At 34.3% G+C, this 22861-nt stretch overlaps 1 protein-coding gene across 1 annotated transcript in view; it reads right to left on the bottom strand.

Annotated features, from left to right (window-relative positions):
• LOC106459307 (disabled homolog 2-interacting protein-like) overlaps positions 1–22861 on the bottom strand; it is a 140503-nt gene that overhangs the window by 103301 nt on the left and 14341 nt on the right. Inside the window, exon 3 of the mRNA XM_022385761.1 lies at positions 22365–22427. Coding sequence (XP_022241469.1) covers positions 22365–22427 — 63 coding nt within the window. The remainder of the gene's footprint in view (positions 1–22364; positions 22428–22861) is intronic.

Raw genomic sequence — 22861 nt, 5'->3', positions numbered from 1 at the left:
AGTACTTGAAGGAATCTTTTTGTACTTCGTTAGTTACAGACAAGTTCTGTTCCTTGAAAGATCTTAGTACTACTGTTTTAACTATACATTCTGCGTAAAGTAGTTATTTTTAATAACCCCCAAAAAATAATAATCCCAAAATTGTAAGCATCTAATAAACAATAACTGCTCGTGCTTATGTTTTGATAAATTTAACATTTTTTTCAAGACGTTAGCAACTACTAATTCTTAGTAGTTGCAGGACAGCACGTGAAAGTGAATATTCAGACGCCAGTCAATGAATGATTTGCAAAAATTGATTCAGTGAATTGTCTTTCATTTTTGTTTGTTTGTGCTCTGCCCACCAGGGGTATCGAAACCCGGATTCTAGCGTTGTAATTCCGCAGACACACCGCTGTGCCACTGGGGGGGCGTCTTTCACTTTATGTAACTTATATTACACATATTGTTATAACTGTTTTCAAAAATCTTCGAAATTTCAGCGACGTATTCTTTGAGCGTTCTAATATCTTGCAAATTATTTCAGACAGAAAAAAAATACACTTGATCCTCTCTAGGTTTCCGAAATTTGTAATAATAGAAATAGCTTTAAATTACCATATTTTAAAATTAAATGTACCATGATGAGTCAGCGGTAAGTCAATGGACTAACAACGCTAAAATCAGAGGTTCGAATCCCCGCGGTAGACAGAGCGCTAATAGCCCATTTAGTAGATTTACGCTAAAAACAACAAAAACAAATATTAAATGCTTTGTCACTGACTGATAACTTCACTGTTACGAAAATAGTTAATATACGACGATTGACTCAACAGATTTAATGAAATACTTAGTCACGAATTCTGAACGTTTACTAAGAACATCAAGTTTTAGATTTATCACAGTCATTTCACGACGCTGGTTCATCATGTTAATACGATTCTTTATTCATGTTACTGAAACTTAGCATCACGAAAAAGACCAAATAACCTGAAAAATACCGAACAGTAGTGGAAACTAAAAACAAAACATTAAACCATTCCAGGGCTAAACTTTTGTTGTTGTGCGAAAAGATACACTATGGGTTATCTGCACTAAATCCACTGCGGGAATTGAACACGAATTTTAGCGTTATAAGCTCTCGAGCTTCGCGATGAGCCAAGTAACGATTACATTCAAAAAGACCTCCTCGAATGTAAATCTTACCTGATGATGATTCGATACTATGGGTCGAACCGTGGTAACGAATAAAATCGGAACTTGCTTACTGTAAAAGCTGCTGTTATTATATTTCTGAATTAAACTATTCCTAATTTGAAGACTACTCTTCAGCTACTTTTGTCTGACCGAAGAGTGAAATTTACTCGTCATCCTTATAACGCACCTTTGAGTCCATGACCCCAAAGTGCAGAACGTGTTTATATGGCAATGGCACAAAAATTAACCCTGAGATCCACATTCCAGGCACGCTAATCACTAGAGCACGCTCAGCCCAAAATATAAATTGAAAATTATTTTATTTCTATTGTTCTTGAACACTTATCACATTCAAAATGCTTTACGAAAAATTGCGTTTTCGACTGTTAGGTTTTATCTGCACAATTACTTTAACCACAATGCTCTAGATATAGAGTTTAATGAGTTTTACCAATTCCACGTGTCTCAGCTAATGTATTGTATGATATTTTAGTTTTAAGCATTCCACCAATATTTTTCACAACCCAAATAAAATGTTCCTTAAAAAATTTAATCAAAATATGTGTATATTGCAGAGTTTCCTTGCTGTACATTTAAAAAAATATATTTGTAGTAACTTGACCTTTAACCTTGAATGTAAGGTGTCGTAAACACTTCACAATGTTGTGTGGAAAATGTACTGTGCAATAGCTGAGACTTTAACGTAAAGAACTAATTGTACCAGGCCCCTCGAGATTTTCCAAAATTATAAGTATATTGTAAATGTGAAATGCTTTTGTAAGTATAATAAAATATTCAGTGTAATTTTTTGTTAAAACTTGTACAGTTATATATTGTTCACTGTGTTCTTTCCAAGTGTTTTACCTCAATTATTTTGTGATTTGTCTTCAGCCACTGAATAAATGAACATGAGTTCATTATTGAACCCAATGATATTCCAACAAGTTAAGAAACAACACATTAAACATGATGGATAATCCCATCCGTAAATTTCACATTTGTCACCGAAATCTGCCAGATTAAAATAGAATGTTGTCTCTTTTTTTTAAAAGACATAATTACTTATGTATAATAATATCAGGCAATAACCGATATCGGAAAGTTGTAATATACAAAAGTCAAGGATGAATAATAGTACGACGGCTTTGTTCATAATTAAGCACAAAACTACACAATGGACCATCTGTGCTCTATCCCCCACGAGCATTGAAACCTGCTTTCTAACGTTGTAAGTCCGCAGAGGTAACGCTGTGCCACTTGAGGGCAATACGAGGACAGAAGAAGTTTGTTTGTTTGCTTGTTTGTTTTTAATTATGCACAAAGCTACACAAGGGCTATCTGTGCTCTGCCCACCACGGGTATCGAAACCCGGTTTCTAGCGTTGTAAGTCCGCAGACATACCGCTGTGCCACTGGGGGGCGACAGGAAGAAGAACCATTTGACACGTGTGTAGCGGTGACAAACCTTTAATTCTTGAACGTATAGAAATATACAAATTCCATCTTCTGCAAGCTATATAAAACGAGATAAAATATTATCCATAAAAATTTCTAAATTTGTAAAGTACCAATATTTTATGAAGAGGAATTAAAATACAGAGTAAAAGGATGAAATTAATAATTTTTTTAAGAAATATGATAATGTAACAACTGTAGCAATATTACTCTTTTTTTTGCGGAATTATACACGTTATTCAAAACAAACAAAATAATTATTTAGAGTTGAGAATTCATTTATAATAGATAGATTTTCTTAAATTAAAAGTTCAATGGGTGATGATCCAGATGAGGCGACTTTGAAATGTTTAACCAAAATGGGAGCAAACATCTATTCCTATTCATTTTTAAAATTAATTTCACACTTATACTCGGTTTTGATTCCTCTATAAAATGTTGGTACTTTATACATATAGAAATTTTTGTATATAATATTCTATATTGAAGTTGGAATATGTATGTTCCGAAATGTTCAAGAATTAAATGTCTGTTACCGTCACACACGAGTGAAATGTTTGTTGTTGTTGCTGTCGTACTATTTATTATTCGTCATTAAACTTTGATTCCTGTTGCTAGCGTTACAAAAAGACAGTTTATTGTTACTTGTTAGGAAAAGGTCGGTATATCCATTCTCATATATCATAGTGGTTTAAAAATATATTAATAACACGATGGCATATTTCAGTCTTAAAACACAAATGAAACTCTTCAAACGCCAAATTTTAATTGCCACGATTTAATTTTCATAAATGTTTAAAAGCAACCCTTCTATAGACCGGTAGATGGCGCAATCTGAAGTTCTCAATTTTTGCTATTGATTGTTGTTTGTTTGTAATTAAGCACAAAGCTACACAATGGGCTATCTGTGCTCTGCCCACCACGGGTATTGAAACCCGGATTCTAGCGTTGTAATTCCGCAGACACACCGCTGTGCCACTGGGGGGCTGATTGTTGTATTCAAAAGTATCTGACTGTAAGAACTATCTGGAGATAGGAACTAATCACATATGATGATATTCTCAAACTTGTCGTAGTGCGTTGACATAGAGCTTAGATATGATACAAGTTAACTTTCTTTGCCTTCGAAAAAAAATTCTCATGCAACTCGGGAACAATATAACATGTACATTCAATACGAAACAAACCGCTCTTAACAAAGTACTTCTCATGATAAGCCACGTATAATTCCAGATTAACATTTCGAAGAAGCAACCTTACATAGATTGAGTTTATGGTCGATATGTATTATGCTACACGTAAATTAACTTTTTTTTTTCTGTTGCAGAAAATATATTGTTCGATATCACGTGCCCTGCACAGCTGTAAACATGCTTCTGCACACCACGGTGTTTATATAACGCTAAGGTTCCCGACATGTTTACTTAGATAAAAATAACTTTCATGTTTGCTCGTTGCTTTTACATAGCAGTCAAACAAATGAAAACAAACGCACTTGTGATCTGTACACACAAATTCAAACACATAGTGAATCAGATAAGACGCTGTTATTGTCTTAAATAAATCTATTGAATTAAACTCAGTAATAAAAAAGTTCAAGAGATATCTATTAATAAATATGAATTATTTCAGTTCTTTTGTACTGTGCTTAAAGGTATATACTTATATGCCTAGAGGCAACGTTCACTGACTGGCACAAAAGCTAAAGAAAAAACAAATATACCTCTTTGAACTACTATACAAAGCTAGACTTTACAAGAACTCCAGAATATTCACGTGATCATTTTCCAATTCACCTCTGGAGAAGGGAAGTGTACCTTTCAAAAGTACTCAGGTTGTCAAGTTTCTTGAGTTGTGATGTATATAGTTTTCGAAAGTACCCAGGTTATGAAGTTTTTGAGTTGTGATGTATATACTTTTCGAAAGTACTCAGGTTATCAAGTTTCTTGAGTTGTGATGTATATACTTTTCGCAAGTACTCAGGTTATCAAGTTTCTTGAGTTGTGATGTATATACTTTTCGCAAGTACTCAGGTTATCAAGTTTCTTGAGTTGTGATGTATATACTTTTCGCAAGTACTCAGGTTATCAAGTTTCTTGAGTTGTGATGTATATACTTTTCGAAAGTACTCAGGTTATGAAGTTTTTTGAGTTGTGATGTATATACTTTTCGAAAGTACTCAGGTCATGAAGTTCTTTGAGTTGTGATGTATATACTTTTCGAAAGTACTCAGGTTATGAAGTTTTTTGAGTTGTGATGTATATACCTTTTCCTATGTGCACACGCATATTAGAGGCAATAGATTTCAGTATTGTTCAAGTTATAAAGCATGAGGCAATGTATTAAAGTTAAAATTTATGCATGTCGAAGTATGATAAAGAACTAGTGATGGACGGTATGTATAATAGCTTTTACGTGCGTGAAAATTGTTCTTAATAAGTAAACTAAATAACTAAAATAATTCATTGATCATCATATACATAATCAAGCGCAACACATTTAAGAAATAACTATATATAATATGATATATATGATATATATATATATATATATAATGAAATACAACTCTCTGATAATATTATATATATAATGAAATACAACTCTCTGATAATATTATATATAATGAAATACAACTCTCTGATAATATTATATATAATCAACTGCACCTCTTTCATGATTATATGTATAATCATTTACAGCCCATTTTCTTAATCCACATTGTCATAACTCTGATAATATCGTAACTCAGTCACAGCATGTACATACGACCGAAGTAACATTTACTTAGCATGTATGTATACCTTTTACTACGAGTGACTAAATGCTCACTTACACATGGAGCTGTTAAGATTGATACAGAGAACTAAAAGTGTAATTTTGTACAAAACGGCCATTTTAGGGTAAACACAAAATGACAATTTTATCATTCTTTCATACCAAAGGATACTCTTTGCTCTTTCAAAAAACGTGTGGATATTATGTCTCTTCGTGTTAAGCGCAAAACTACATAATGGGCTATCTATGAGGTGCCCATTACAGGTGTCGAATTCCAATTTTTATATACCGATATCGATGAGGTGGGGTTCTTGTTATGTAACTTTGTCTCTAAATCAGGATGGTCCTGAATATTTTTTGTATCACACCCAAAGTTTATGGATATGTTATACCGAATTTGGCTAAAACCTTACTAAAGTACTTGTTTAACACTGCAAGACTGCAAGCTTACTGCTGCCCCACCGAGGAGCAAAGTTATATACATAAGCAACAAGACTTTCCACTATACCAGTCAAATTCTTAATCCTTTAATCTACAAATTTTAATGTATAAAACATTCACAGCCAGAATTAATAACTATCTTAACCATTTGCCTTTGGCACAAGTATCGTCTTGCAAAAGGTCCAGCCAACTTTGATTTTATACATTTTCTAACAGTGTTAGCAATATTTATGTCTCAAATAATTCCAACGAATATGCAAACAAGTAATTATTGTGCAGTTATTTGTTGCTAAGTGCAAAGCTTCGCAATAGAGTATCAGTGCTGTGCCCACTGCACGAGTCGAGCTCAGAATTTTAGCATTATAAGCCCTCACGCTTACCGTTGAACCAGCGAAAGGGTGGAATGGGCAGCAAAGAGCAACGAAGACGTTTTTCCCACTGAAGTAAAAGTGATCAGATCTGATTTATTTTTAATTTATCAAAAATACTAGCTCAGTCATTTTTGTTGAAGATCTCCAATTCTAACAAGGATTGTGTTTCAAATATTTATAACGATCAGTATATGTAAGTTGGTAGCAAGTGTTGTCGATAATTGAAAATCGAATTCCATAAGCAGTAAACCTGACAATTCATACTATAAGTAATGGTGGCAACTCTACGTCGAGTGTTTAGAGTTAAACGACGTATCGGCATTTTTCAGTTAAATTTTGTTATGCTTTTATGGTAGCTAAACCTCGAAAATAGGGAGGTTTCGTCATTTACTAATCTAAACAAGATAAATAAAAATTGTGAATTGAAGAAAAAAACCTGCATACAGGTGTAGTAAAAAAGTATGAAAACAAGGCTGGAGATACTGTAAACACTATTTACTCAAAGTACAAACCCCTATTTTGGCTCCATGCTGTTACATAGCATTACATTTGGTGGAGTCAAAATAAGGATTTGTAGCTTGAATAAATGTCTACAGTATCTCCAGTCTTGTTTCCTTACTTCTTTACGATTCCTATTTGCAGGATTTTAAATCCCCAGTTTTTTTGTTTTTACTTATTTTGTTTGTTGTCTTTTTAATGTTCAACTATAAACAAAGGATTACTTGGTATTGTAGCTAACTTTATACATTGTAACGATGATAAACATAGCTAGTAGCTAGCTGATACAGTTCATGATGATTTACTGTAGCTATTGATTATTTGATCACATTAGTTCGAGATGTAAAATGTTAAGCTGCAGCTGGAGATTATCATGGAGATTTTTAAAAATAAAAACCTATGGTAATTAATGGTACCAATTTGCTACTTAATGCCTAGCGATGCAAGTAAAACACATAAATTCAAATACACAAAACTTACGGTTGTTTTGTTGTTTGCGCTGAACAAGAAATGGCCACAAACGCTGACAAGACATTTTATTTTTTATCTTATATGTTGATATTTGAAGAAAAAAGAAGAAGGTCAGTATCCAACGGTGTCAGACAGGAAAACAATCCAATGTCCACTACTATAAAAGAATTGTCTCAGACACCAGAACTATCGGTCACTGTCCACTATCGCAGCGAAACGGCGTCAGACAGGAAAACAATCCAATGTCCACTACTATAAAAGAATTGTCTCAGACACCAGAACTATCGGTCACTGTCCACTATCGCAGCGAAACGGCGTCAGACAAAAAAAAACTACCGTTCGATTGTCCTTCAGCAGAATAACTTCAAACGAAATAACTACTGCTCAGTGTTCACTGTTATAATATCAAAGTTCCAAGTCATTACTAAGTGGTATCGAACTCTGATAAGAAAACATGCTGTTTTATCTGTGATTCTTTCCAACAACAACGTCACCGCTCTTTGTGGGATGTTCACGGGGGAAATAACAAAGTTCACTTTCTGTTGTTGTTGTTGTTGTACAACAATAATTACGTGAGTGAATCCTTAGAATGACATCAAATGTAACAAAAAAAGTAATCACAAATGGACAGTACGGATGTAGATAATAAAGATTAATTTCTGTGCTTCGGGAACGCAAGAGTTTGTTTGTTTGTTTTGAATTTCGCGCAAAGCTACACGAGGGCTATCTGCGCTAGCCGTCCCTAATTTAGCAGTGTAAGACTAGAGGGAAGGCAGCTAGTCATCACCACCCACCGCCAACTCTTGGGCTACTCTTTTACCAACGAATAGTGGGATTGACCGTCACATTATAACGCCCCCACGGCTGAAAGGGCGAGCATGTTTGGTGTGACGGAGATTCGAACCTGCGACCCTCAGATTGCGAGTCGAGCGCCTTAACCACCTGGCCATGCCGGGCCGGAACGCAAGAGAGAAGGGGAAGAAAGATCTATCACTGCTAACCAATATCTATACGTGAAATTGCACCACCCATAGAGTCAGTGATGAAAGACTCCGTTTAGAGTTGAAGACTGTTTTTTTTCTTTTTGCCAAACCCTGCGTACTAAGCATCTTGTTTTTAGGTATTTAATGAGACTGCTAAACCAGTAAGAAGTGTAGTATCACGAAACGATCGCTATCAAACGAAATGGATTGGAGGCTCTTCAAGAAAACTCCCTTCAAGACGTGCTGCTACATAAACATTTTAAACTTAACGAAAACTTACTCGGTTCGGGTGAGATTTATAAGTATTTTTATTATATATTGTCTGCTTTACTTGAAGAAATACATGTGTATCAGAGTTCCAGCGGAGAACGAGCGAAATGTACACAAACAAGCGTTGGTGCTTTTGCAATTTCGACAACTAAGAAATGGTCCAACAAATAAAATATATTAGTGGCATTAAACTAGAAGAGTGAACATGATTCGAAATGATTTAAGTAAAAGTTGCAAACGTCGATTGTATAACAGAATGAAGATAGTAAAAATATTTTAATGAGACCAGGCATAAAGTTGCAATGATAACATCCGTACGTACACGATTGGGTACAAGTGGATGGGGGTAAACAAACATTACATGTATTAAAATAACGTAAGGAAATTCAAATATGTCTTTCACTAGTTATTTAAACAAGAACGAAATATAAAACAACTTATTTCGTAAGATAATTAAATAGGCAATTAATGATCGCAAAATGAGTTTAGTTTCGTGATTTTTTCTTGGGCTAAGAAACAAAGGTTTTGACAACTTGGCTGGTTTTCAAGTTTCAGAAAAAAACTCTTCTTAAAATTTACGTGGGATTCTACTGACAAAGAAAAATATCAGACACCAAACAGTGATTGCAAAACAACAGTGTATGAAATATTTTGAAAAATTTGAAAGATATATTAAAAAATTGGCAAACTTTATTCAATCAATGAATATTTTTACGGTGAATAGTACTTTGCCACAGCGTTTTATTTCCTCAACGCATACTTTGTTCCAAAGGTCTCTTTTGCTTCTCATCTTATTCCTGGCAAAATCACAGAAGTTCAAAAAAAAAGGTGAAGGTCAGCTTTCAATGTCAACGTGTAACCACTTCCTAACACGCTTTTAAACAATTTGTTTGCTTTATTTAAGCCCAAAGCTATCTTCACTGTGCCCACCGGATATCGAGCCCCGAATCTTAGAGCTATAAGCCCACAAAGTCACCGATGAGCCACCGGGCCCTTTTAAGTTGAAAAAAGCATTAATTCTGACACATAAAAAGCACCTTTGATTCGAATTTATCAACTGTCCACATTCAAAGTAGTGAGATTCTATGCAAATCAAATACTGTTACATAGAATTCACTATAATTTCATTACTACTTTAATGTATTCACTTTCGAGTTAATCCTAACGAACTTTTCACGTAATTAAAAACTAATTATTATAATTTCCCTTGATATTATGGAAGTCGCTCACGAATAAGTGGTAGTACTTCTCTAGCGTTCCTAAAAGAAAATATAGAAACTGACAAACTTATACAATCACTCCGGACCGCGTTTATGTTTTAGAACAGTTGTTTCCAGACTGTGTGTCGCGACACTCTAGTATTTCGCGACAAATATCTAGGGGCGTCGCGAGGGTTTCACTAAACGAAGAATAATTAAGAACATAAAAAAAATATCTACAAATAAAATATTGTCTGTGATAGCATAGATGTCGCCTAAATCGAGATAAGTGGGCCAGGGTGTCGTCAGTAAAAAAAAAGTTTAGAAAACCATTGTTTTAGAGGTTTGTATATGTTGTGTCAGACTGCTTACAGCGCTTGCCTATGAAGGACCTACAAATGGAAATTTTAATTTTAAGAAAACAATAAGAAATAACCAGACAAGTTAAATGGTTGTTTGTTTTAATTTCGCGCTAAGCTACACGAAGGCTATCTGCGCTAGCCGTCCCTAATTTAGCAGTGTAAGACTAGAGGGAAGGCAGCTAGTCATCATCACCCATCGCCACCTCTTGGGCTACTCTTTTACCAACGAATAGTGGGATTGACCGTCACATTATAACGCCACCACAGCTGAAAGGGCGAGCATGTTTGGTGAGACGGGGATTCGAACCCGCGACCCGCAGATTGCGAGTCGAACGCCCTAACCACCTGGTCATGCCGGGCCTAGTTAAATGAATACAGTACTTGAAATGATTCTACAAATTCTTTATGGGGTTTTTTTTTAATAGTTTAATGAAAGCCGCATATAACCAAATAAATCAAGATCAGCTACTGCCCCCCGAGTTGTATAAAAGGAAGGAATCAACAGATAAAAGATAAACAGAAAGGCCTGGTATATGTTTTCTAGTTGAAAAGGTAAGCATAAAAGTATTTCAGATTTTCAACCTGGTCGGCACCTTATACAACACCCAAAATAAAAACATCATACAGACCTCAAATGTTCAGGCATAGCCATACCAAAGTTATAACTTCTGAGCAAAAACAGACCAAACAGTAAATAGCCCCCACCGCCTATACAGCTAATCTAAAAAGAATAGTTGGATTGATAGCCAGATAAAGCTCACAGTTGAAAGTGTTGAGCATGCTTAGCAACATATTGCGGTTCGAACCTTGGATTTCCCGATCTGCAGACCTGAAAGCAAACCATTATGTCAAGCCCAGCACAAATTTGAGGATATAGGATAATAACGGAAAAAAAACTAATTAATATGTTTTGTTAGGTCTAGTAGTTTCTTCGTGACTTAAACATTCAATTTCAGTTCAAGACAGGTTAAGCTAAGCAAATTTTTTTCATCTTACAAATCAAATCTGGAAAAAAAAATGTTCTGTTTTACCGAGAAAATACCAAAATGATTCAGTGGGTAAACTACTGTTGTTTGCTGTAAAAAATGATTTAATAAAAAATAACACGTTTTCTTTCATATTCATATGGCTGCACATTTATTTTATTCTCAATGATGCTTAAAAGTATCGTCTAAATATTGTTTCTTGGCACTTGCGTGTAACGTTAAAATAACGCAAAACGTTAAAATGGACATACAATTAAAAACATTTTTAATTAAGGCCAATCCGTGGCTTCCAAAAAGTTGACTATTTGTTTAGATATTACAACGTCATCATCAGGAGTGAATTGCAAGACGTGATAGTATCATATTTATACCTAGTTGTGTTCCCATTTTAACTGTGTGTTATTTATAAATTTAATAAAAACTGTAATAATGGTATTTATAATAGTGTACAGAGTATGAAACAGTTATGAGTGTTCAGTGTATGACACGGTTTTACGAGTTGAAACAAAGAAACTCACAAAAACGAAAAATAAAACCTGTAGTAAAGAAAAGCAGTAGCTTAAAGGTGTTTATAGCATTCTATGAAACGAACCGAAACTAAATTATTGTAAAGTAAATATAATGTTGTAATGAAGACAAACTTAGCTTAATATGCAGAAACGTCTGATAAAGATATGGTTTCGAACGAACTGCGTATGCGTATCTTAGAACTAAATCAGTCGAGAAAGTTCATAGAAATTGTATTTATTGTAATTTTCATTTTATAAGCAAATTACACGTGGGTTAAGTATGAAATACTTTGCAAATAAAAAAACCATAAAGTTGAAATCGAAGCCAGTCGTCACGTGATGATAACGATATTGCGTCATCGTGTACCGAAGTCGTTGCATTGAAAAATATGACTAAGCAAAAAGCATGTAAGGTGATTCTGAATTGAAAACCCAATATGCAACCCGGACTCCTCCGGCAAAGGCCTTTCTAACGATATGAGACTTGTAGCGTTTCATCAAGAAACTTGCGAGAAAAGTTCCGAACAGACAAACGCAAGCGTATTATTCATATAGATCTTAACGTATCGCCTCTCTAGTAACAACAGAACTTTCTCCGGGTGATTAAGAGCCAAGCAAGCTTAGATGATTTATGGTGATTTGGATTTAGGAGGTTGTAAATAATTCGACCAAGAGTGGAAGACGATGACCGCCATTTTGATTACCGTGAATGAACAGAGACTTTGAAACTTAACTCGCTAATGAATGTCAAATGGGGAAAGAGGGTGAAGTGATCATTTTACACTGCAGAGGCAAGTGCTCAACAGAAATAACCGTTCACTTTGCTACATCATTGATGTTTCAGCGAAATTTCAGTTTTTTCTGTGATTATTTTCTCGTGAATATAAGAGAAATTAGGACTGTTTGTTTGTTTTATTGAATTCTGAGCAAACATCTTCAGGGGATATCTGCTCTAGTCGTCCCTAATTTTGAAGTGATAGACAAGAGGGAAGGCAGTTAGTCAACACCACCCACCGTCAACCTTGAGCTACTCATTACCAACAAATAGTTGGATTGACTGTCGCATTTTAACGTCCCCACGGCTGAAAGAGCTAGCATGCTCAGTGACGCGAGAAATTTAAATAAGTAAAGTGTTATGTTTCAAATGTTTAACAAGTGAATGTAACATCTAAAAATCATTATGTATTATATAGGCAACCATTACTCTTGGCTACTCAAAGTAATATAATTGTACGAAGTGTAGATATAGGTAAAGGACAGTAATGTACAGAATGTTAGGTATCCGGATATTCATTTGAATTCAAACATTGTCCATTTTCCTCTGTTCTGAGCTACATCATGAACTTTATATTTTGAACTTCTATATTTTTTACTGTGTTATTAATATTTGACAACGGTATCCACTGGACATAATGCATGAATAGGGAGGTGATCACCTTAAAACTGTAGAAGTGACACCTTTTGAGGTCAGTCATAAGATGGCGATATTCTTGTATGACTGGGATTGATTTTGTATAACAGTACAGACAACACAGGCTATATTAATTCTGTCTAATGTTTATGAAGTGTTTAAATGTATATCCTAAAGCACCTGACTAAAAGTTATCTTACTTTTAACTCAGATCTTCCTTTCCGTTATAACTTAACAAGATTAAGTGGGTTAAGTTTAATCTGAATTAGAAAAGAACCTAAATATAATAAAATGTTTCAAATTTCAGTTTAACACTATATCCTAATCTTAGTGAAGCATCTAGAGGGCAGAAAAAAACAACAGTTTAAACTTAATACTAAATAATTGTAAGACGGAGTTTGCTTGCTGTGGAAATGGCTTTGAATCTAATATAACACTTAATTATCAGACCATATTAGTTATTAGTAACAAAGAAATGTTTTTGCTTTCTAAAAGATATATTTTTGTTTAAGGCAATGTAGATGAACAACATATAAACCAATGAAAAACATTTTGATTTATCTTTGTTCGTATGACAGACTACGTCATATGTATATTTATGCAACTAGAACAATTAATAATAACTGGCTTTCAAGTTCTGCAACATTACATTCCTAGTGTTCTGAAATGTTTACCTCCATGGAGCCTGTGAACTTGGCTTGTTGCAATGACGTCAGTGGAAAGGAATGTCACATTGTTAGAATCCAGCTGCTAAATACCATTATAATACACATACACACACTTAGATTACATAGGTCAGTGCTTCTCAACCGGGGTTCCGCGTAACCCTCGGGTTCCTCTACAGCACTAGTCAAATAATTGCAATCCAATTACATCATTTTTTTTATTAGTATAGCAGGCTTCATAATGACACAACATAACAACAAGTCACTGTATTGTTTTGAATTAGTAAGCGAGACTAGGTACAAACAGAAGGATGAGTCATGTAAGCTTTTATTATTTAAGGAAACACGCTGTGAAGAGTTCCATGGATTTAAACGATTGAAAACAAATGACATACGTGATATGATATCAGTCAATCTCTTTACACGAAAAAAAAAGGTTATTTGAAAATACACATATCAAAGTACTTGTCACAATCGTTAGATTATAACACTAAAGAAAACCCAAACTGCCTTGCAAGCAGTTCCAGATTCTCTGTCTCCAGAAGTTTCATCCCAGAATTAACTCTTCAAAGTACAAAAATGTATGTTGATATAATGAGAAAAATCTGAAGAAACATCACTTTTCTCGCAATATTTTACTCGATTCTAACGGAAAACATCTTCAGATTGGAAATAATTTGTTTAAACTGTTATTACAACTGAAGCAAGAGTTATCATAAATAAATCTTTTTATACTTATATCAGCTTCTGTGACTAGTTGCTCATGCTATAAGCAGAGTATGAACATGACTTATACAGGTCGGAATAATGTGATAACGTGTTTTAGCTACAGGAATAGCATGTCTGGTAGGTCACAAGAATGTGATAACACGTTTCAGCTAGAGAAATAAGCATGATTGATTTGTCACAAGAATGTGATGACCGCTTGAACTGAAACAATGGCCGCTTCAACTAGAGCAATGAACATGACTAGTAAGTCACAAGAATGTGAAAACACACTACAGCCACAGATACTATTACGACTGAGCAGAAGAATGCGATAACACGCTTCAATCAGAACAGTTAGGATAATTAGATCGTAAGAATCAGATACCTCGGTTTCAGCTAGAAAAGTCACATGACTGATAGATCGCGAAAATTGAAACAACAAGCATGCTTCTTGTAAATTTCTAAAACGCGATGTTAGATCGTAAAATGCAATATAAAAAGAAGATAAAACTAACCACATTGCCAAACTGATCGCAATTAAAATAGTATTCAAGTATTAAACGAGTCGCACGACCAACTAACTACAAAATGCAGACACCATTCTGTGATTGAAACGTCTGCAATTTGGTTTTATAGTGTTGTAATGAGAGATGACTACGCGTCGTTTTGGAACGACTTACAAGTCAGAAGACTCTTTATACTACTATAGTCTTTTTTTGAACTTACCCTGAGTTTCATACGTTTATCCCATTTTAAAGCACATACGATGAGCTATATATCACAAGAACTTCGATCGCTCCAATCTTTTACCCAAATCCTGAAACGGAACTTTAAGATGAAGGACAATGGTGTGATGGTGTAATCTAACATTATAATCAAATACCTATATGATGAACAATCAAGAACACGGGAAATGCGAGTCAGACATAATGACGTCATGAACATTGTAACATAAGTATCCGAGTAATACTTATCATCTATCTAAAGTGTAATTACGTGTATAATTTTTGTTTCTGTTTATAATGCCGATAACGTCACTATACCTCTGATCGATCACGGAGGATGACAGAGGTCTAGAGTGCACATGACATACGCTGAAACTACCCCAAAAGACCAACACACAGACAGAAAAACAAGCATGTATTGGTCAATTATTTCATTATGGCGTAACTATCATCAGTTCTCCGTGAAATAAAACAATACTACGTGTTGGGATTAAATTATTAAGTGCAGTGTTTTCTGCTCAAAAGCTGCAGAGGTCTGCTTTCACGGTAAAAAAAAAAAAAAGATCGCTGTTGACAGAATATTAGTTTAAATTTGTATTTGTTGTTCTTGATGAATCTATAACAAAATTGCCAAGATTCTTACGGAAAAATTGTTCGTAAAACGTCTGTCACTTAATTATGGGCCAAAAAATCCACCTGAAAACTTTTTTTTTTGTACGTGTTGCTTCTGATTATAAACTTTCATTTACAAGAATTGTGTGAGCAGACGTCACAGTTTGAACAATTCTAGGACAAATTTTGAGACATAAATCTCGTTAATTTCAATCGGGTCCGTGTATTTTACACATGATGGGAAATCAACATTGGACAGTCCTCTTCAAATTTGGTCTGTATCCAAATCTGGATCAGGATTCTGGATCACAATGAAGCATTTTCTCTAATGGGAAGGTAGGGTATTTTCGCGGTTTTGGGTTAATAACTCTGTAAATTGTGATCGGATTTGTACAAATTTCGTGGGCATATTAAGGTTGAGACTCCTCACCACACTACAAAATATAATCCGGATCGTTAATCATTCTGGATATGAAGAGGATTTTCTGAGTTTTCGAAGTTGAAATTTGACGTTATTCAATATAAAAGCATGCAATCTCGAAAAGGAGCGGCGGGGCGAGGATATGTAATCTCTGCGATTGCTCTTGTTTCTATAAATAAGTAACACTAGCAGCTTTATCCATGGCTACACGAAAAAAGGCAAAGTTTAATAAAGCTATGTGTTTGCATTAAAAAGAATTCTTATGTCAGTAAGTAACTATCAAATGACCGTGAAATCTAAAAATAGCATAAGCAAGTAACAGAGCTGTAGTTTGCTAATTCAGTGTAGCGTTTTTTGTGACTTGTCGATCAGAAATTGTTAACATGGGGACCGAGTTTTCACACTATGTTTGCTCTATAACTCAGTCAAAAATGATTGGATTTTAATAAAACTTGGTGGATATATATAGAATATTATTTCTCATTGTCCTGCCAAAAATGGTCCGTGTCCGTTGATAATGTATTTTTTGAGAGAGTTAAATATGATCTGCGCTGCGTGGAGGAGGTATGCGCTCAACTGAATGCCCCTCTTGTTAATGTATTGTTTCTATTCCGATTACGACAGATGAGTAATCAGTTTGTCAGACAATCTGGGACACCTACGACTTCCTATACTAGGCAAAAAAAAACAACAACAACTGCTTAAACATAAAAGTAATTCAAACTAGGCCTAATTTCCACATAACAAACTAGATTAAGTCAACTTTATAATTGTGATTATTACACCACCAGTTTACCGAGTGTTTTTTTGGACAATTGTGAACTTGACTAAAAGTGTTTTTCTTGTAGCACATATTTATTGCATATTAACCTTCAGTGTAAAATAACTTAAGTGTTTTTTTCCGTTATAAGTCTACAGCGACACCATGCAAGACGGTAACATATGATATCTCAAGTAAGACTTGTTGAATACATTTAAACAATTGTTTCGTGTAGCTTTGCGCGAAATTCTAAACAAACCAAGTTAAGCAACTGTATATAACCCAACATGTTTTGAAACTTCTCGGGGAATTGTATAAGAACCATTTAAGTTATGTACAGCATCAAACTGAAAGTAAGCTTTAGCTAGTCTAATATCGATCGTGGTTAATTGAGTTGTGCAAGAAAAAGTCGTTGAAATAAGAGAAAAGATCCAAGGTAAACACTCGCTTAATTTACGATTATGAAATGAAAGCAAACTTCAAGGGGTTTGCTTAGTTTATCTTTGTAATAAACCGAATTTTTATACTTTTGTAGAATGTGCATTACTATTTAAAAGTGTTTTCAAAGTAAACAAATAAACATGAGAACTCACCTCTTTACTCTTGAATGAACATCCGGAACTTCAAACAAAACGGATACAATGAGTTTAATCTCACACGTTAAACCTAACGTATCGCGAGTTCTTATTACAGTAATACATCGGTTCCTTAGTTTCAGAAGAACATAAAGTGCACTTCGAGTTTATAGAGAAATAAGATCTTATTACAGTAATACATCGGTTCCTTAGTTTCAGAAGAACATAAAGTGCACTTCGAGTTTATAGAGAAATAAGTTCTTATTACAGTAATACATCGGTTCCTTAGTTTCAGAAGAACATAAAGTGCACTTCGAGTTTATAGAGAAATAAGAACATTTTCTATTCCGTGTTCTGATTTTAAGTAATATATGACAATTATTCTGAGCCTCTCTGCCTCGGGAATTAATTTTAGAGATAAGAAAATTTTATCCTGATTCAATGTTTGTAGCTCTACAATAACTCATCAACAGAAATCGTTCATTTTTTGAATAAATCTTCAGGATGAAACAGGCTGTTCTGCATTAACTTGAATGGTCGTTAAACTAGTATTATCGAGGCCAACGTCGATACGAATTTCTTGAATTTTGATAAAAGGTACTTGGACTATCTACGCTCACCGTGTCTAATATTGAAGCAACAAACTAAAGGGACACCACTCACCGCCAACTTTTGTCGGACCGATTAATGGAATGTAACCTATAATATCATAATGAATAAATATTCTATACACTATCTATAGTTTATTCTCAAGATAACAATGTGCCGAATGTTACATACTTATCAGTATAAGAGAGGTATTTGACCACAGTTACTTCGTTTTTAGAATACATCACAAAACTTTTGCTCGTTTTTAAAGATTTGTCCCACAATCCAACGTTACATATTTCACTCAGAACAGAATAACTTCTGTTGTCCAGAGTGATAAAGGATTCATAAAAATAATTTTATAAATTGTCATTAAATGTTGTGTACTATGTAAATGGGATACCACAATTACTTTCAAAACCGGAACACTTTTTTCAGTATCTTGAAGAACAGAGAGATTAATTGCAGTTATTTTGTTTGTGGTGGTGGTGGTGGTTTTAAATCCCAGTCTAGTAGGATGTTTTAACAGAACAAGATGATGCCATAACCAATGAAGTGGGACTATTTAATGCAGTTCACGTGCACACGTTAATCTCACTAAATAATTATTTCACTCATACGTTATTTACTACAATAAAGAACTAATCAATTTATCCGAAGAAAACTTGTGCGCGAGATACCCAACTCTTAATACCATTCTTTATCATCGATCTCCATCTTCACTTCTGTTCCCACGCTTTTCAGATCCTGTTGCAACTTCTGACAGCAGAAATTAAAATAACAAAAAATACAAGCAATAAACATTTAACATTTAATTACCGAAACTTCTGCATTAAGTAACCGCAACAAAGACAACTCCACAACTTGAAAACTGAACTTCACGCTTATGTTGTGGAGTCGAACGTATTCTGAGGACACAAGATATGTTAGCTGAGGATGTATCGTCTTTACATCAAAATAAAGACATTGTATATTTTTTGAAGTACATCTCAATACACAAAAGTCATGACCGAGTTCCTTTCTCCACCAAAAGAATTCTCTTTTAAGAGCACGTTTTAGTTGCACAGAGAGACAAATAATAGTCTTCCAGACAAATTACAAACAATCTAATTAACCACACATATACGTTTACTATCAGGTCGTTAGCAATTCTATTATAATAATAAATATATAAATTAATGCTTATGTACAAAGCACTAATATACATATCAACCAATAATACGTTATTACATACTGTAATTCTATCTTCCTGGTGACACGGAATACCAAAACACACGACATATTAGTTAGGTACACAACCAAACAATCGACCACTTATAAACTAAAACTACACTGCCTTACAAAACTAAAAAAAAAATTCCGTAAGATACTTGCATATACCGTAGAGCCATATCTTTCAAAATATATATTATACGCTTACAAACAATACTGTGTTACAGAACTACAACACTCTAGATAAGACAAATGTCATACCTATGTGCGAAACTAAATATCAAAAATGAGATTAAAGTTACTTAATACAGCGATATTGAATAAGTTAATTCCTTTTACAAGATGTTTGAAACGTTTGGTTGTAGAATACAAAAACACACTCGCTGTTATGTCTCTAATATATATTCGTACTGTTGTGTAATAGAATGATGTAACAACCTGCGGCGCTGATAAGAACACTCGCAGCTGTTGCCTCGAATACTCGCAGGTTGTTACATCATTCTATTACACAACAGTACGAATTCTGATAAGAACACTCGCAGCTGTTGCCTCGAATACTCGCAGGTTGAAATGAAACATCATTCCGTTTTGATACGTTTTAATACTCGCTGTTTTACCTCTAGTATGCCTCAGGATACTAACATCATTACATTATAATCTAATTAATCAATCCGTATTTTGATGCTTGTTACAAACGCTTAATTGTTCAACAGCAAATATTTAGCAGATACCAATTCAATGTTATTGTTTTTTCGTCTTGGAACTTCGTTTTCGACTGTATTTCGCTCACAACCAGACTATAGCAATTAGATGTTTTCTCACCTGAACTTTTCTGTCATTCATTACTTTTCCTCAATAACTATACCATACAAAACAATGTAAAATTAATTTATTATCTACAGCCTATATCGAAAGAATAAGTGTTCAAACACACACTTTTATTTCAAATAACGGAAGATCTGTTCATTACTGAACATTAGCAAAACAAAATGTTTAATTATAACAAACCCCGTGATTTCCGATATTTAACTATCATAACCTAGTGTTTCAGATACAACTATTACCTTCAAACCAAGTATTTTCACGAACGAGCACCAAAAATGCTATAATTTTCACTTTAGGTAAAATATACAAAAACACTCTAATATTCGATTGTTTCAAAAGTTTTCTCATGGTCACGTGATCTACTTGTCTTTCGGTGAACAGACTTGCTGCTAACGCGTATGTCCATATACACAGTACAGTCAGCAGCGGCTCGTAGTTAATATTGAGGAGGAGGCTGGAGATATTTTAACCACACAACAAAAACTAGAGAACAGTAAAACAGATACTGTACTTATATTAAACGTCTCGATTTATTTATACAAAAATTCGAGTCGCCGGTCTATCATACCTGCAAATACGTTGGTAACGTAGTCGTGCAAGACAAGTCCTAACTATTGTTGAAACTGTAAAGCTTCAAAAAAACCTCCAGATCACGATAAATTGTCGCACTTTTTAGCCAAGTCTTCACGCATTATTTAAAGAAATTCATTTTTATTTGTCTGTATCCTTAAAACAATGAATGGTCACAGAATTATTCATTTTTCTATCAGGTCTTAATCACCGAGATCTTATGAGGTGTTTGTGTGCTTCTCGTGGTTACAAACCTTTCTAAAAATGATTTTCTTTCTTCGTCTTCAAAACCTTGATTCTCATTGCCTTCGTTAACTGTGTGGCTAACTTAAAGATCCTTGTTAAACTTGGTAAGACAGCTCGGTTCCTCTCGGATATTTCCATCGCAGCATATTAAAATTGTAGAGATAAAAAAAAAAAGGAACCGAGAAGCTCTGTGCCTCACACCACGAGACGTCATCTTCGTGAATAACGTAGTGCGAGACGAAAAGAGTTTTGAACGTTTTGGTATTTGACTTTTGTTGTTTTTTTTTTTCATGAATTTTACAAAAAAAAACAAAGAAAATATAGGTATTAACATAAAAAAATAAGAAACAGTTTATATCTTTAAAGTCTTTCAAAAGGCACGGCCTCCCTTATTCAACTGACGAACCACCACTGAGTATAATATATAATCCGGATGACCTGTGCTCCACAGTGGCATGTCTGCGGACTTAAAACGATAGAAAACGGGTTTCGATACCCGTGGTAGGCAGAGCACAGATAGCCTATTGTGTATCTTTGTGCTTAACTTCAAACAAACAAAGGTAACTTGCTAAAAAGTAATAGCTTGAATCACAATAACCTAACCACAAATATTCAAAATAAGCTGCTAATATATATTTTTCACCTAGTTATATTTTTTTTCAGCGACACAAATTGCTGATAGTTATTTCGGTGAGCTGACATCTCATCAAGCTCTACCAATTGTACTCCACGAGCAATCTAAAAGAAATAACATCATAAAGAAACAAAAAAAAATTCAAAAGAACAAAGTTATTGGTATCGGTTTAAAAAGAGGAAAAACGTAGAAACAAAAAAAATTTACTTAAATTACCACTAAACATCAAGAAGTTAATAAAACAACGAAACTCTCGTTTAATTCTACGAATTCTTTATTAGTTCAACATTTACGTTACCGTTCTGTACTGTACCGGTGGAGTTCACATATTGTATTATATTTAATAATTATAGTTTTATATTCTTACCAATTAACAGTTCAATATACATAACTATCCAATAATTGAGTGAGATATGAACTCATTCATTTTCAATGTGAGATACATAAAAATCTCCGGTTTTAATTCGTGAGATCAATTGCGCAAAATTGACGGTATTCTGTGTTTACATCTATTTTGTAACTCACATGTTATTAACGATCCTGTGGTAAACAAAGTAAAGAAACCATAAGCAACTTGGTGCATAGATAGTTTAGAAAAATCCGATAGGTGTCCATATCATTGGTAACCCAATGACAACATTACAAATTATACAAAGGACAAAAAAAAATATTCTTAAATGTTATCTATAATGACATGATGTACAAAAAAAATAAATAAATAGAAAACAACTATATCATGGATAGTGTACTGTAATCAAACTCAAACACACAAGTTATCATGCACACAAAACATATTGACATTTTTACTGTAAAATGTTGAACTTAATCTTTGACACTCAAACATATATCGATATGTATGAAAACAAGCAAGGGCTTTACAACAGTTAGAAAAAAAAAGTCATGTAACCATCACTCACCTCTCCACCCAATCGAAAGGCTGCAGCCTTCTCGGTTTGATAGGAGTTGTGGAAACGGCTTACCTGAAGATACAACATAGATTATAATTGTTTTCGCTTTTCCTGTCATTTAAGTTAAAGACACTTTTACAAATAAGATTTAAATACTCATTTTAATACATTTGAAAGCTGTATGAATAAAACTGAGGTTTCTGGGGGATGACAAACTGTTGAACGGTTAATTCTGAGGTTTCTGGTGGATGAACTGTTGAACGGTTAACTCTGAACTTTCTGGGGGATGAACTGTTGAATGGTTAACACTGAAGTTTCTGGGGGATGAACTGTTGAACGGTTAACTCTGAGGTTTCTGGGTGATGAACTGTTCAACGGTTGACTCTGAGGCTTCTGGAGGATGGGCTGTTGTACGGTTAACTCTGAGGTTTCTGGGGGATGAACTGTTGAACGGTTAACTCTGAGGTTTCTGGGTGATGAACTGTTCAACGGTTGACTCTGAGGCT

This window comes from Limulus polyphemus, unplaced genomic scaffold (genome assembly GCF_000517525.1).
Source record: "Limulus polyphemus unplaced genomic scaffold, Limulus_polyphemus-2.1.2 Scaffold590, whole genome shotgun sequence".
Taxonomy (NCBI): Eukaryota; Metazoa; Arthropoda; class Merostomata; order Xiphosura; family Limulidae; genus Limulus; species Limulus polyphemus.
Note: the sequence above shows the minus strand (reverse complement) of the source record. Positions and strands in the feature narration are given on the sequence as shown.